The following is a 15,343-nucleotide window of genomic DNA, read 5'->3' on the forward strand; positions in this document are numbered from 1 at the left end:
GTGCCTCGGTCGCGTGGCTTTTGCATTTTATTCATTTATCACAAACGCGCCTCTTCCCCCCCACGCACGTTCCTAAACCGAGAGATTGGGTCTTGGCACACCGAAGCGTCAATCGGAAGAATCGAACAAAGGAAAGCGGCCGATGCAGAGACGACAGGCAGAATTTTGAGATGAGGTCCTAGCGAGAAAGAGCAGAAGAGCAACGGGACCGGGGCTGGGCCTCCTCTCTCCTCGCTCCTACCACCTATCCTCTCTCTCTTCCTCTTTCTCTTTCTCTCCTCTCTTTCTCCGTACAGAAGATGAAGGTCGGCGGCTTGGTTCAACTGGCGCTGCTGGGCGCGGCGCTGTTGGCGGTGACGCGTGTGCAGGCGTTGCCTGTCGGTGCCAAGGTGCAGACAAAGGCGTTTGTCTCGCCTCGCGCCATGGAGAGGCACCTCGAGGTGCATGGCCACCGCGGTGGACGAGGCGAGGCAAACGAGGAGACGCTGGCCGCGTACGCCGACGCCTTTCTTGCCGGTGCCACGCACCTCGAGTGGGACGTCGGCATCACCTCGGTGGGTGCTCTTACTTCCTAGTGCGGGACAGATGCTGACCTCACTCACACCCACACAGGACGGCGTGCCGATCGCATGGCACGACGAGAACATCCAGGCGGCCAAGTGCCTCGATCCGCCGTCGGGCGACCACGTCGTCGGCAAGTACATTGCCAATGTGACGCTGTCGCAGATCAAGTCGCTCGACTGCGGCGCCCAGCGCCTCGGCAGCGACTTTATGCTGCAGCAGACACGCAAGGGCGCGCGCATCCAGACGCTCGACCAGGTCTTTACGTTTGCCCAGTGCGTCGATGCGGGCCTGCCCGCGGCCAAGAAGATCCGCTTCAACATCGAGTCCAAGCTCAGCCCGCCGACGCCCAACACGACCGTGGGCCCGCAGGTGTTTGTGGACAAGATGTACGCCGCGTTCCGCAAGCACCGCGTCGTCGACCGCGTCGTCTTTCAGAGCTTCGACTGGCGCACGCTCCAGCTCATGGGCGAGCAGCACCCCGAAGTCGTCCTCTCGGCCCTCGTCTCCTCCGACGCATCCTACCTCGAGCCGATCTGGCTCGGCGGCATCGACCTGAACCAGCAGCCGGGCTCGACGCTGGCCCAGCGCATCGTGCACGCAGCAAAGAGCATCAACGCAACCTACCTCTCGCCGAACCACAACCTCAACGGGACCGAGGTCAACCAGCCCGGGTATGCACCCTTTGTCGACACCGACATGGTCCGCGCCGCCCACGACGTCGACATGAAGGTGATTCCCTACACGCCAGACAGCCTCGACACGGCCGAGAAACTCGTGTACACCCACGGCGTCGATGGCCTCATCACCGACTACCCCACCACGTTCACCGCCTGGGCCCGCAGCAGGGGCTTCCAGCTGCCGCAGAAGCGCGACGTGGTGCGCGTCCAGCGCTGCCTCAAAGAGGCCCGTGCCCGCGACGACGAGCCGTGATGAAACTTACCGTTTGTGCTACACACTTCGCTTCCCCACCAAGCCCGCCTCGCGGTGTCTTTCTTGGCTTGCTAACTAACATAGAGGATCGGGACATAAAAGAAGAATCAGATTTCAATTTTGGCGACAATCTTTTATCTTTTTTGGGTGGTGTGGTGTGATGAGATGAGATGAGGGAGGAGATGAGAGGAGAGGAGCGAGGAGAGTGCGCAAAGGTGGGAGAAGGATGCGTATAAAGCAAATCACCGGCCGGCGCCAGCCATGCCCTTCTGGACGGCACGCTTGAGGCGGAGCGAGCTGCGGCGGTAGTCGTCTGCCGAGGCGTCCTCCTGCTCGAGGAGCTCGAGGGCCTTGGCGAGCTCCTGCTCGACCTGGACCTTGAGGTTCCTCTTCATGTTGATGGCCGGGCCCGAGATGGTGCCCTCGACGCTCTCGGCGTACTGGGCCAGCTCCTGCTTGGCGTCGTGGCGGGCCTGGAACTCCTTGTCGCTGGCCTTGAATTGCTCCGAGTCCTTGATCATCTGCTCAATCTCGGTGCTCGACAGCCGGCCGACGGAGTTGGTGATGGTGATGTTGGCCTTGCGGCCCGACGTCTTCTCCGAGGCCGAGACGCGGAGGAGGCCGTCCGAGGTGACGTCAAAGGTGCAGATGAGCTCAGCCTGGCCCTTGGGCATGGGCGGGATGCCAGTGAGCTCAAACTCGCCGAGGAGCTTGTTCTCCTTGCACTGCGTGCGCTCGCCCTCGTACACGGGGAACGTAACCTGCTGCTGGTTGTCCTCGACGGTGGTGAACGTCCTCGTCTTGGACGTGGGGATCGGCGTGTTGCGGGGCACGACGACACCAAAGACGTCGCCCTGCATGGCCACACCGAGCGAGAGGGGCGCAACGTCGAGCAGGAGCAGGTCGGCCGTCTTGTCGCTCGTCTGGTTCGTCAGCACGGCGGCCTGGACGGCGGCACCGTAGGCAACGGCCTCGTCGGGGTTGATGCTCTTGTTGAGCTGGCGGCCACCGAAGAACTCCGAGACCATCGATTGGATCTTGGGGATACGGGTGGAGCCACCGACGAGGACAATGTCGTCGACCTTCTCGGCAGCCATCTTGGCGTCCTTGAGCACCTTCTGGACGGGGTCCATGGTGCTCTTGAAGAAGGTCGCGTTGAGCTCCTCGAAGCGGGCACGGGTGATGTTGGCCTGGAAGTCGGTGCCCTGGAAGAGCGAGTCGACCTCGACGGTCGTCTGGGTGACGCTCGACAGCGTCCGCTTCGCACGCTCGCAGGCGCTCCTCAGCCGCCTCGTCGCCCTTGGGTCGCCCGAGATGTCGAGCTTGTTCTTGCGCTCAAACTCCTTCTTGAAGTGCTCCAGGAGGGCGTTGTCAAAGTCCTCACCACCGAGGTGGGTGTCACCAGCGGTGGCCTTGACGGCAAAGACACCACCGGTGATGTTGAGGAGCGAGACATCGAACGTACCACCACCCAGGTCGAAGATGAGAACGTTCTTCTCCGTCGACGACTTGGAGTCGAGGCCGTATGCGATGGCAGCGGCCGTGGGCTCGTTGATGATACGGAGGACATCAAGACCAGCAATGGCACCTAGCAGGAGAATACGGGTCAGTATGCAGTGCTGCGACCACCGTTCTCCCAATCTTCCTTCCTCCTCTTCCGCAAGAGCTCATTCCCTTCGAATAAGAAGTAACACGCTCTCGCCACAGGAAAGGGACATGGCCCCCCCTCGGTTTTAGCATGGAATGTTTGGTGTAATCACTGCCGTCCATGCGCGCCTATCCTTGCCTCCTCATTTTCCTCCTTGTGGCCTCCCGCTTCGCCTCCAGACCTGTGCTACTCACCGGCATCCTTGGTGGCGAGCCTCTGCGAGTCGTTGAAGTAGGCGGGGACGGTGACGACGGCCTTCTTGACCTCCTTTCCGATCTTGGCCTCGGCAATCTCCTTCATCTTGGTCAGGACCATGGCCGAGATCTCCTGGGGGCTGAACTGCTTCTTCTCGCCGAGGTAGTCGACGGCAATGAACGGGCTGCCGTCCTTGTCGACGACGGTAAAGGGCCAGCTCTGCATGTCCTTCTTGACGTCGGGGTCATCGTACCGGCGGCCAATCAGTCGCTTGGCGTCAAACACCGTCTGGCGCGGGTTCATCGCAGCCTGGTTCTTGGCCGCATCACCAATCAGTCGCTCCGACTCGGTAAAGGCGACGTACGAAGGCGTCGTGCGGTTTCCCTCTGCAGGCAAACTCCCAAGTCAGCTCTTTCTTGAATCCTCTTTCTCCCCCAATTTCTTCTCTTCAAATCGCATCTCTCCATCTGATACCCACGGTCATTGGCAATGATCTCGACTCGCTCGTTGGTCCACCATCCAACGCACGAGTACGTGGTACCAAGGTCTGCACAGGTACATGCGGTCAGCCAATCGTTTTTCCCACAAAAGAGAAGCCCGCCGGCTCGGTTTCACGTCTCCTCACCGATACCGATGGCGCCCTGGTAGACGTCGTCGTTTGCAGAGGGGGTCTCGACGGACATGATGAAAGGAAGGTGTAGGGGGGCCGGAAGGGGGAAGTTGCAAAGGGGTAAGAGCAAAGACCTGTACGTCGGTGAAGAGCTAGGCGAGGCAAGGAAAAAAAAAAATGTTCAAATTTCTTCTCGAGAGCGTGGCCCACCACTACTGCCTGCCCTCCAGTCTCTCTGTGCGAGCCTAAAGCGAACGGAGGGGGCGGGCGGCGCGGGCTTGAAAAATGGGAGGCGAATACAGATATTCCAGCTTCCAAAAAGGCAATATTCAATGCTGCGGATTGGCACAGAGGCCTGTTTGAACTTTCGGTCCAACATAGGGCGCGACTATTGTATTTGCCATCTGAAGTTCGGCCGAGAAAAGCTGGGTCGCCTTTCTCTCGAGTCTTCGCAACGCCCTCGCCCTGGTCACACACGGGCCGACATCACTAAAGGGCCGACATCACTCTAGGGCCGACATCACTCACGGGCCGCAAGAAGATCACAAAGGATGGCCAGCCCGCTGGCCTCGACTTCGCGGCTCCGGCTCGGCAGCAGCTTGCCCGCTGCCGCTGGCAGGGTGCGGCAGCGGCTGGTCACATCGTCGGCAACCTCGCTTCCAGCGGGTGTCGGAGAAGAGGAGCCCTCTCTCGCATCACCTCAGCAGCAGCAGCAGCAGCAACAACATGAACTCGTAGACGATGTCGTCTCTGCCGGTGCCGTTGCTGCATCCCAGCCGAGCACGCCGCAGTACGAGGACCCACGCAAGGTGGCGCTCGATGCTGCGCGCGAGAAGCTGCGGCTGCGCAGCGTGACGCTCCGCAACCTCGAGTCCACGGGCAGCGGCTCCACCCAGACGCGCGCCTCGTCCTTCCGGCCGCACCGGACTCGGCTCGATCCCGTCGGCGCGCACGAGCTCACCGTGTCGCACCTGCTCGCTGCGACGGCGCACGTCGGCCACCGTCTCTCGTCGCTCAACCGCGCCGCATCGGCATTCGTCTACGGCAAGCGCCACGACGTGGCCATCATCGACGTCGAGCGGCACACGCTCCCGGCGCTCAAGCGCGCGGCCGCCGTCGTGCGCGACGTCGCCTCGCGCGACGGCGTCGTCCTCTTCCTCGGCACCGCCCCCGGCACGCAGCGGGCCGTGCTCGACGCCGCCAAGCGGCTGGGCCAGAACGGGTACCACGTCACAAAGGAGCGGTGGATGCCCGGCGTCATCTCCAACGCACCCAAGCTGCTCGGACGCGCCATCCTGGGCGACATGGCCGCATACACCGAGGGCATGCAACAGCAGCAGCAGCAGCAGCAGCAGCAGCAGAGGAACGGCAGCAATGATGGCCCCGGCCGGCGGAGGGCAGAGGAGCCGGATGCCGCGACGCTCGCCTCGCAGGTCCTCGTGCCCGACCTCGTCGTCGTGCTGAACCCCAAGGCGAACCTGCACGCGATCCGCGAGGCCACCGAGCGGGGCATCCCCACCGTCGGCATCGTCGACACGGACGTGGACCCGCGCATCGTCACGTATGCCATCCCCGCCAACGACGAGAGCGTGCGCACTGCCGAGCTTGTCCTCGGCGTGCTCAGCCGCGCTGGCCAAGAGGGCCTGCAGCGGCGCGCATGGATCGCAGACCAACACGACAAGGGCAAGCGAGCCGTACGGAGGCTCGGCTCCAACCAGCAGCAGCAGCAGCAGCAGCAGCACCAACATCAGCAGCGGTATAACCAAAGGCAGGCATCGCAAGAGTGAAATAAACCACGTCCTCGTGATATTGCTTGTGAATGTATGCGTGTGTGTACCTACAATTACAATGTGTGAACCACGGTCAATTGCATCGCATCGCATCTACCCTGCCCCCTCCTCATTAGGCTGTGCGCTCTAGAACCTAGCTCTACGCTCTACGCGCCCCACTCGCCGGCGCTGGCGAGCTGCGCAAAGGCGCCGCCGCGCTGCTGGACCAAGCTGGCGAAGGGCCCGCTCTGGACGACGCGGCCGTGCTCGACGACGAGGATGCGGTCGCAGCGCTTCATGAGCTCGAGCTTGTGCGTGACAATGACCGTCGTCAGGCGCTCGCCCGCGTTGTCGTCTTGAAGCAAGCTGCGCGCGACGGCCTCCTGGTTGACAGCATCCAGGGCCGAGGTGCACTCGTCGAGGACGAGGAGCCGGGCGAGGCCCGCGTCGACGCGGACGAGGGCGCGCGCAATGGCCAGGCGCTGCTTCTGCCCGCCCGACAGCTGGCTCGCGTCGCTGCCGAGGCGTGTGTCGAAGCCGGCCTCGAGCGCGTCGACAAAGTCGAGGGCGTGGGCGCGCGCCGCGGCGCTCCGCAGCTGCACCTCGCCGACGGCAAAGCAGCCGGCAGGAAGGCCGTAGAGGATGTTGGCGCGGACCGTGTCGTCAAAGAGATTTGGATGCTGGCTCACAACGGCCAGCTGTCGCCGGAGGGCCTCGACGTCGATCGAGGCCAGGTCGCGCGCGCCATCGAGGACAATATGGCCCTGCGTCGGCTCGTACAGCCGCTGGAGCAGCGCCGCGATGGTGCTCTTGCCGCAGCCCGAGCGTCCAACGAGGGCGATGCGCTCGCCCTTTGCGATGCTGAAGCTGACGCCGCGCAGCACGGCATTAGTTGGCCGGAGAGGGTAGGCAAAGTGCACATCCCTGAACTCGATGCCGCCGTCAATGTCGACAGTGGCAGCTGCTGCTGGTTGAAAGCAAGACTCGCTCGTGTCGTCGAGGCGCAGCGCGAGCAGCCGGCCGAGGTCGCTTGCCGCCTGGACCGACTTGGTGAGGCCGGGCAGGTAGGCCATCGTCTGGGCGGCAAAGGTGACGGCAAAGAGGAGGAGGTTGAACACCAGGACCATGCGCTCAAAGTCGTAGAGGCCCTTGATGATGAGGACGGCGCCAATGTAGTAGAGAAAGGCCTCGGAGAGATATGTCAGCGCCTCGCCCATGCCAAAGCCAAAGCCAGAAAGTGGGGCCGCCTTGAGAGCACATGACTGGCACGCCGCCAGTGCGTCTTCGTAGTTTGCGAGAAAGACGGCCTCGAGCGCCATGGAGCGGATGCCGCGCACGTTGGCGGCCATGTCGTAGAAGCGCTTCGAGACCTGCTCGCGCTTGACCTTGTTGAGTGCCTCTCTCCTCTGGACGAAGCGCGTCTGGAGCGACGTGGCGCCAATGAACAGAGGCGCAATCGCCAGGCCGGCCAGCGTCAGCTGCCAGCCCACGGCGAGGGACCAGACGAGAGCGATGGAGATCATGGATGCGACGAGGATGAGGCTTCCCATGATGCGGTTGATGAGCCAGCGCGCATCCTCGGCGTCCTTGACGATGCGCATCATGAGGTTGCTCGCCTTGTTCTCCTCGCGGTCGAACCAGGCCTTATCCTGGGCAAGGACCCTGGCGTAGGCCTTTCTCCGCAGCTCGCGGACCCACAGGTTTGCCGACTGCTCGAGGAGAAAGAAGCGGGAAAAGGAGAGGAGGCCGTCGAGGAGCGCAATGCCGAGGACGATGAGCGAGAAGACGACGACGGCGTGCGACTGGCCCTCTTTGCCCATCGTCGCCATGAGCCGGGCCAGCACGACGGAAAAGGCTGGCGTCACGGCGCCCGAGAGCACCGCGCATACAAGGCCGGCAACGAGGATGAGCTTGGATGGCTGAGTGCGCCAGGCCATCCACAGGATCGTAAACACCTTTGGTCGCGCGGGCGGATGCGTCTGCTTGCCGTGGTCCTCGTCCATCGTGACCGCGGTACTGCCTTTGCGTCTGTCTCTCCTGCGGCGACGGTGGAGCCTCGACGACGAAGGAGAAGTCAGGGGAGCGTCTCCCGAGGCCTTTCGCAGGTCGTCGTCGTTCCAGATCCTCCTCGCTGCGCGCTGCTGCTGTATCGGCCGACGGAGGCTGACGGCGACGCTGGCCTCCTCGAGCCACGCCTCTGCGCCCTCCTCGTCGACGAGCTTCTTCTGCCGCTCGGCAGCCAATCGCAGCGGCTTCAGCCCAGAGATGGAGCCTCCTGCCGTCGTTGTCGTCGTCGTCGAATTGGTGAGAGTGGTGCATACACTGTCGCCACAGCTGGACGCGGACGTGCTCCCGCTCGACCAGCCATACCTGACCCTCGAGTGGCCGCCCCTCCTCGGCGCCGCCCTCTCAATGGTCCAGCCTGCAGCAGCAGCAGCGGCAGAAGTTGCATCACCATCACCATAGACAAAGGACGAGGGGAGCGGCGGCTGTTCTTCCTGCACAACAAAGTCCTTCGCCCACCGGCTCGCCCTCGAGTGCGACTGTGCTCCCTTGCCCTGCTGCTGCGCTCCAAAGCGCTTTTCCTCCCTCGCGAGTGCCCTTGATGCTCGGTAGTCAAGCCCCGTCGGACTCGGCTCCTCGTCGATGAATGCTTCGACTGGCTCTTCGTCGACGTCATCCTTCTTCCTCCCTCCTTCGCCTCCCTTGCCGCCTTTGCCGCTCTGCGTCTGCGCGAGCACCGAAAAGGCACCCGCTGCGTTCTTCTCGAGGTCGGCGCGGTAGCCCTGCTCAGCCACGCGTCCCTGCTCGAGCAGGTAGACAAAGTCGTCGTCGGCGACCTGCTGGAGGTCGTGGGTGATGACGACGGTCGTCTTGCCGTGCCGCCAGCGCTTGATGGCCTCGTTGACGAGGAGGCGCGACGTGACGTCGAGCGCCGACGTGCATTCATCGAGGATCAGCACCGGCGGGTCGCGCAGCCGGGCGCGCGCGAGGGCCAGGCGCTGCTTCTGCCCGCCCGACAGGCTCGCGCCGCGCGTGCCCAGCACCGTCTCGTAGCCCTGCTCCAGGTCGCGGACAAAGTCGTGGAGCAGCGCCATCCGGCACGCCGCCTCGACGTCGTCGCTGCTGGCATGGGGCACGTGGTTGGGGCCGAGACGCTGCTGTTTTAGCTGCTCGCCACGCACGCCACAGAGACCCAAGGCGACGTTGTCGTGCACGCTCAGGTCAAACACGATCGGCTGCTGGTCCACGGCGGCCATGTTGGCGCGGCACCAGTCGACGTCGAGGAAGCGCACGTCCTGGTCGTCGATCTCGATGCTGCCCGCACTCGGCTCGTACAGGCGCAGCAGCAGGTGGGCGATCGTCGACTTGCCAGACCCGCTGCCGCCGACGATGAATGTCGTCTCGCCGGCAGGGATGAAGATGTCGACGTCTCGCAGCACCGCCGTCTGGGGCCGCGAGGGGTATGCAAATGAGACGCCGCGCAAATTGATCTCGCCGTGGCAGCGGCCCGTCGGCCAGATCTTGCGCAGGGGCTGGTAGACCGGTGGCCGAGCAGCCAGGCCGGTCCGGAAGAGGGGCGAGGAAGGCGTGCGGCTGCGTGGCGAGATGGGCGTCATTGTCATCGTCGTCGGTGTTGTTGGACTCGACTTCTGGCCGAGATCGGGGAGCGAGAGGAGCGAGTGCGAGTCCGACGCCGAGTCCTTGTCCTTGTCCTTGTCCTCTACCTTGCCAGCCGTGCTACTCTCACTGCTGCTTGTGGCAATGACGGGCGCCGAAGCAGCCTGGACCACCTCGTCGTCCTTCTCGGTGAGCGCATGGAGGCTGCTCGCGGCCTGCTTGCCCTTTTCGACGATGCTGAGGCGCATGATGATCATCTGCAGGTGGCCCACCGCGAGCAGGCTGGCCCAGAAGACGGTCAGGATCGTGCCCGGGCTCTTGCTGCCCGCCTGGACCTGGTGGCTGCCGTACCAGAAGCCGCTGGTGAACATGGCAAAGGTTAGGGTGCCCGTCATGCCGATGCGTGCGGCCCATATCGCCGCGAGCCGGGTCCATGCGTCAAAGGACTGGTCGAGGAGGTGCTGAAACTGCTGCTGCTCGAATGGCTGCGCGTTAAATGCCTTTACGGTCGCGATGGCATTGACGCTGCGCTCGACGATGCTCGATGCCTTGGCCATGTGCGCGCGCTCTTGCATCAGGTGCGGCGCAGTGAGGCGCTCGCTCACCGTCGCCAGCGTCGCCGTCAGCGGGATCGAGGCGAGCACAATGAGGGTGAGCGACCAGTCCTTGGACAGGGCCAGGCACAGGCACGACAGCAGCGTCGTCACGTACTGGACCAGCTGTCCAGCCGTCTGCGACGTGGCCTGCCGTACCTCGTCGGTGTCTCTGCTCGAGAGGATCGATCAGCTTCGACTTGATTCTCACTATGAATGCTACCTAGCACAGCTCTCACCTCGCAAACTTGGTCATGAGCCCGCCCGCACCCGAGCTGGCCCCAGCACCGTCCACGCCCTTGTCGAACCACGCCATCGTCTTGGCCGACACAGCGCTGTAAACCCGCCTCCGCCAGCCCAGCGCGACCCGTTCGCTTACAATGATCCACGCCGAGATCATCGACGTGCTGAGCGCCATGGTGCCCGCGGCCAAGATGCAGAGCTGCCAGACGCTTCGAGCTACCCCCCGCATCAGCGCGTCCTTTCTGTCTTGCGAGATCGACGATGGCACATCGCCATGCGGATTGTAGGCCGTGTAGGCGTCAAAAGCGTCACCAATGACGAGCGTCATGAGCGTCGGCATGGCGCCCGACGCAATTGAGAGGAACAGCGCGAGGCCTACCAGGGGCGCATCTCGCCGATGCAGCGTCGAGAACAGCGTGTGGTATGTTGCCATCGTCTTTGGCTTCTTTCGCTTCTTCTTGCCCTCTTCTGTCGCCCGTTCTTTGGACTTCCTCCTCATCATCTTCTCTTATTCGTCCTGTCAGAAGATTGCGATGAGGAGGGGATATAGAGAGAGAGAGAGAACGAGGAGGAAAGCCACACCTACTCCTCCCCGTCTCTCGTCGTCAGGCACCGCACAGTCCATCTCACACCTCCCTTTGTCTCACTCGACCCCTTTGTATTCCTATCTCCCGGTCCATCGTCCGCCCTGCGCGCCGCAAAAAGAAGACAATGGGCCCTGGGAAACAAAGGGACGGACAAAGGGATGCACAGCGCTCGAGAGAACAATGGGCTGCACTAAACTGTATTTTTTCGTGCGCTACTACTACTACTACTGTCTCTGTCTCTGCCTGTGCGCGAGTCGAGATAGTGAGGCCACGTGGCGCGCTGACATCCCTCTCCCACTTCCGAGACCCGGGTGCTCGAGCGTCCTCTTGGTCTTACCGGGCGCAGGAGGAACGCCGCGAGATGGTCGATCTGGCGGGCGGGAGGGAGGCGGTCGAGGTCCGGCTCGGCGAGAGCGTCTCGCAGGAGCTCACGAGACGGCTGGCGGCATCCTTCAGGGAGGTGCGTTGCTGTCACTATTGTAACATAACGAGAACCAAAAGTAGGAATTCATCAAGTCTGAGACGGCATCTGCTGCAGTATTTGCCGACGTGCAAGCTCCATGAGTCCTACCTCGCCAGTCGCCTGAACGAGACGGTGAAGCTTCGCCACGAGGCAGAGCGGGGTACTGATGACGAGTACGACGAGGCAGGATGTAGCTGCGAGCCAGACGAGGCGGGCCAGGCCTGCTCTGCCACGTCCGAGTCGTGCGACTGCGTGGGGACCTACGGCAACTTCTACGTGGACCAGCCAGCTTCGCCGACCCTGCTCTTGGATGCGATCCCCGCAAGGCACGCGCTCGTGGAGTGCTCCGACGAGTGTGCCTGCTCCACCAAGGGCTGCGCGAACCGCGTTGTAGGTCGAGGCCTGCGCGCCGCACTCACCGTCGTCGACGCCGGACCGTCAATGGGACTCGGCCTGCAAACGACACACAGCATCTCAAAGGGCCACTTCGTCATCGAGTACGCCGGTGAGATTGTCTCCGACCACGAGGCCCGACAGAGGTGGGAGGCCTATGCGATGGACGAAAACGTCGTGGGCAATTACATCCTCGCCGTCAAGGAGCACTCCGAGGGCCACATTCTGCGCACGAACATCGACCCGACACGGGTTGGCAATGCCGCGTGAGCCTCTCCCTTGTTCACTATTATGTTTATTGTGGTGTGAAGAGCGCTGACGGCTTGTCTTGCTCAGGCGCTTCATCAATCATTCGTGTGACGCGAACCTCGTCATGCTTCCGGTCCGAGTTGACGGGTCAATTCAGCTGACCTCACAATCTGAGCAAGTCAGGGCGCCCAGCCCTCCTCGAGCTGCGCTGTTTGCAAAGCGAGACATTGCAGCGGGAGAGCAACTCTCTTTCGACTACAGTGACGGCAGCAGCAGCAGCGGCGAAAGCGGCGGAGGGCAATCCACAACTGGCAGAGAGGAGCAAGCAGTAGGAGCCACAATGGCAAGGTGCCTCTGCATGGCCGCGACTTGCAGAGGGTGGCTCTACACCGACGCTTCGCTGTGATGATGCATTTGGAAATGGCCCGCGAAAGGGGCTAGTTCGGAGAGAGGCCCGTCCGCCGCGCCTGTACCATACTCACGGTGTAGTCACATTTCTTCCCATTGTTTGTTCCGGGCACTCTTTGTTCTGGGCTGCTGTTTCCCCCTTTTGTGAGTTGTCCCACTTCGTTGGCGCACAGATCTGGGGCTAGCCTTGCGTACGGGCCCATTGGATCCGAACCGAAAAACACGATGAAGCGTTTTGATCGAATTCCCGCTGTACGTCTAGCAGACTAGACAAAGCTCACCCAGTCCAATCGCGTTTCGGTCCCGCGAGTGTCAAGCGATGGCTCCAGCTAGAGCAGTGACGGAAAACAATGAGAACACAATGACAAAATATTTAAGCAGGAAAGGGACAAGCTGGGAGTGAAACAAAGCCGTCTGCTTCCCATTATCTTGCTTTTGGAGGGGAGATCCAGGCGAAATTGCCACTATAGAGCACGCACAGCACTTCGGAGTCTGCATTCACTCCGACACGCTGCAATCAAGAGCGAGACTTGCTCCTCGACTGCTTTGCGCTTCATTACCACTGGACCACATAGGCGAGCGCTGCTCGTGTGATTGAGGTTCTTGTGAGCCACTGGCCCCGAGAAATTTTGAACTTGATTCGCACTTCCTTCGTTGGCCGGGCTCTCGGACGAGCCAATTCTTGGCACTCTCTGCCGAAGGGCCAGCAAATTGCGCTTTCAACAAGAAGATTGGCAATCACCCCTCTTTTGACAAAATTGACATTGCAACTTGGGGTAGCCGAGAGAGTCTAGATGAAGCGCTATGGGCCCTCGCTTTGCGTGCTTGCGAACTGTGGAGCCCAAAAGAGGTCTGGGCGACAGCGTTTAGTAGTGATGAATGGGGAGCTCGAATAGGGGGCGGGTGCATCCTGCATCCTGCACCTTTGGTCGGTGGGTTACATGCAGCACGCCGGCCTTTGTTCTGCGCTTGAAGCGAGGCAAGATGGAGCCATATACGTATAGTTCAGCGCATTGAGGGGATTTAATTTGGTGGCGCACAATCAGTCTTGCCTACTTTGGATCCCAGCGGTACAACTAACGGGCCTTTAATTGGCTCACGAACAGCTTGCATGGCTGCGGGAGGGGCGAAGGACTAGGAGGCAGCATAGACGCCTGCGCGAGAGGCTGCTCAGTTGTGCATCCGCCCACTGCTACTGTGAAGAAAGCACATTGCCATCGCATATGCATCCATCCTGGCGCTCATCTCTGTCCAATCACAAGTGGCCAGCCGAAGCGCTAGCTCCTTTTGATCGGGAAGAGCAGGGTGGACACGGACCCCCCTTGCTTTGTTTTTCCTCTTTGGTCTGCGTTGTCGGCGGCGTCTTTATCGTGGGATTATTATGCGGGGCAGAGACACCTTAACAGGAAAAAGAGTGCTTGTATTGAGCGTTGGTAGCTAGCTAGCTTAGTGGGCAATGGTACCATAGAGAACACCGTCATTTAATTACGATGAGCAATTTAGCGCTTCATCAAACATGGGAACCAAAAAAGCTGTATAGCTGGTGGGGAGGCAATCGAGCGATGGCCATCATGTATGCTTAGCGGACCGGAGGTTCTTGGTGAACTGATGACGCGGTGATTCTCTGCTGTAGTGCATTGTGTGGGGGAGACGAGGCCCGGGAAACTTGCCGTCGCGTCATGGGTGTCGCAAATCACTACGTACTACTACTACTACGTACTGAACTAGACATTCGCCGGTCGGTGCAGGGGTGTGACGCCCCACCTCGGCAAAAATTCGCCCCTTTTTGGTAATGGTGAAAAAAGCGATCCAGGCGCTAATGTGGCATGTCTCTTCTCCTCGCGCGGGCGTTGAAACTGCAAACTTCCTCATTGGGCGGACTGACTGTGCGTTTAGGCCCCGTCTTTTTGGATCCATTTTTTTTTCTCTTCTGTCTCTGTGTGATCACTTCAAAGAGAAAGTTTTTCCTCCTTTTTCTTTTCCTTTTTTCTGTGCTTGCTTTCCAGCCTTTCGGGACCTGAAAATTTCAAATCCACATGAAACTCCTTTTTCCCTGGAATAAGTCGCACAAAGAGGAAAGCGAGGAAAAGAAAAAAGAGGGGCTAGAATTGCAGCACACGAAGCAGCTGTGCAGCACACTACTTGTGCTCTATTGCTAAATCGAAACCTTGTCTCTGTCCTTTGCCGCCTCTCCCCCATCCCCCGAGGCGAGAAGAGACGCGTGAAGGCGGCGGCAGCACACGGAAGGCGAGGCCATGCGCTAGGCGGTGGAGTTGATGGGGTCAATTGCCGCTCCGATAATGGCAAGAGAGACTTGCCATTAGTACAATGTATGCTGAAACTGTCTCGCCTCGGACTCAGTTATCTGACAAGCATAGCAAGCAAATTGATGATGGACAGAAATTACGCACCCATCACTAGAGTGTCTCGAAGGCCTGTTGTAGTGCACAATACTAATTACTTGCTGTACTGGGACGCTGAATTGTGCTACCACTGACCGACTGCTGCTGCCATCCGTCACTCTGTGCGAGGACCATATATACACTACTATCCCTACTCGCTGCTGGCCGTCTTTCCCCCGTCTCAATTCTCTGCTACCTCCTCACCGTTTTGCCCTCGACTCGCCTGCCCCGCCCGTCCGCTGCTGCACCCATCGGTCCGGTCGTTGCTCGAGAATCCGCGTGTGTGTCTCCGTCTCGAAGGAGAACACGAAAAGTGCAGAGGAAAAAAAATAAAAAATAATAGAAGGAGAGCACCGCTATCCCGCGAGGCTCATCAAACGGCTCTGCGAACGGCTCTGCAAATTCGCCTCGCCTCTCTCTGCCTCTCCAGCGGTCGCAAGGAGGGATTAGGAAAAGGGCCGCTTTGACCGCCCGCACACATATTCATAAAAGGAGTCCGGGAACGATTCGTCGCTAGACACCTGTCGTCGCTCACCTTGGCATCCCCGCGTCTTCGTGCACAGCAGATGCGACAAGCGTAGAGCAAGTCAACCTCGAGACACCTTCCTCCTTTCTCCCTCTCTTTTCTCTCTCTCTCTCTCTCTCTCCTCATCTTCTCTTCTTCGCTT

The 15,343-nt window shown here is 60.8% G+C and overlaps 6 protein-coding genes across 6 annotated transcripts; 4 read left to right on the forward strand and 2 right to left on the reverse strand.

The window, feature by feature from the left end:
- Nucleotides 1-52: 52 nt before the first annotated feature.
- Nucleotides 53-1,630, forward strand: FA10DRAFT_269173 (PLC-like phosphodiesterase). The gene is made up of 2 exons (XM_025522650.1): nucleotides 53-554; nucleotides 613-1,630. The coding sequence occupies exons 1-2, from the start codon at nucleotides 300-302 to the stop codon at nucleotides 1,492-1,494; spliced, it is 1,137 nt and encodes a 378-aa protein (XP_025375090.1). The 5' UTR covers nucleotides 53-299; the 3' UTR covers nucleotides 1,495-1,630.
- FA10DRAFT_269174 (putative SSB2-heat shock protein of HSP70 family, cytosolic) lies at nucleotides 1,582-4,057 on the reverse strand. Its single transcript, XM_025522651.1, has 4 exons — nucleotides 3,963-4,057; nucleotides 3,816-3,884; nucleotides 3,337-3,723; nucleotides 1,582-3,082 (listed from the first exon to the last, which is right to left on the reverse strand). Exons 1-4 carry the CDS (start codon nucleotides 4,018-4,020, stop codon nucleotides 1,737-1,739), a joined length of 1,860 nt encoding a protein of 619 aa, XP_025375091.1. The 5' UTR covers nucleotides 4,021-4,057; the 3' UTR covers nucleotides 1,582-1,736.
- Nucleotides 4,058-4,418: 361 nt separating this feature from the next.
- Nucleotides 4,419-5,832, forward strand: FA10DRAFT_269176 (ribosomal protein S2). Its single transcript, XM_025522652.1, has one exon. The coding sequence runs from the start codon at nucleotides 4,499-4,501 to the stop codon at nucleotides 5,732-5,734; it is 1,236 nt and encodes a 411-aa protein (XP_025375092.1). The 5' UTR covers nucleotides 4,419-4,498; the 3' UTR covers nucleotides 5,735-5,832.
- Nucleotides 5,833-5,883: 51 nt separating this feature from the next.
- On the reverse strand, nucleotides 5,884-10,934 carry FA10DRAFT_303975 (P-loop containing nucleoside triphosphate hydrolase protein; the record flags this gene model as incomplete). The annotated part of the gene is made up of 2 exons (XM_025525302.1): nucleotides 10,170-10,934; nucleotides 5,884-10,102 (listed from the first exon to the last, which is right to left on the reverse strand). Exons 1-2 carry the CDS (start codon nucleotides 10,673-10,675, stop codon nucleotides 5,884-5,886), a joined length of 4,725 nt encoding a protein of 1,574 aa, XP_025375093.1. The 5' UTR covers nucleotides 10,676-10,934.
- A 169-nt stretch (nucleotides 10,935-11,103) lies between these two features.
- On the forward strand, nucleotides 11,104-12,383 carry FA10DRAFT_269177 (SET domain-containing protein). Its single transcript, XM_025522653.1, has 3 exons — nucleotides 11,104-11,220; nucleotides 11,299-11,882; nucleotides 11,953-12,383. The coding sequence occupies exons 1-3, from the start codon at nucleotides 11,122-11,124 to the stop codon at nucleotides 12,269-12,271; spliced, it is 1,002 nt and encodes a 333-aa protein (XP_025375094.1). The 5' UTR covers nucleotides 11,104-11,121; the 3' UTR covers nucleotides 12,272-12,383.
- A 951-nt stretch (nucleotides 12,384-13,334) lies between these two features.
- FA10DRAFT_269178 (hypothetical protein) lies at nucleotides 13,335-13,694 on the forward strand. Its single transcript, XM_025522654.1, has one exon. The coding sequence runs from the start codon at nucleotides 13,497-13,499 to the stop codon at nucleotides 13,674-13,676; it is 180 nt and encodes a 59-aa protein (XP_025375095.1). The 5' UTR covers nucleotides 13,335-13,496; the 3' UTR covers nucleotides 13,677-13,694.
- Nucleotides 13,695-15,343: the final 1,649 nt, after the last annotated feature.

Source organism: Acaromyces ingoldii, assembly GCF_003144295.1.
Source record: "Acaromyces ingoldii strain MCA 4198 unplaced genomic scaffold FA10scaffold_6, whole genome shotgun sequence".
Classification (NCBI taxonomy): Eukaryota; Fungi; Basidiomycota; class Exobasidiomycetes; order Exobasidiales; family Cryptobasidiaceae; genus Acaromyces; species Acaromyces ingoldii.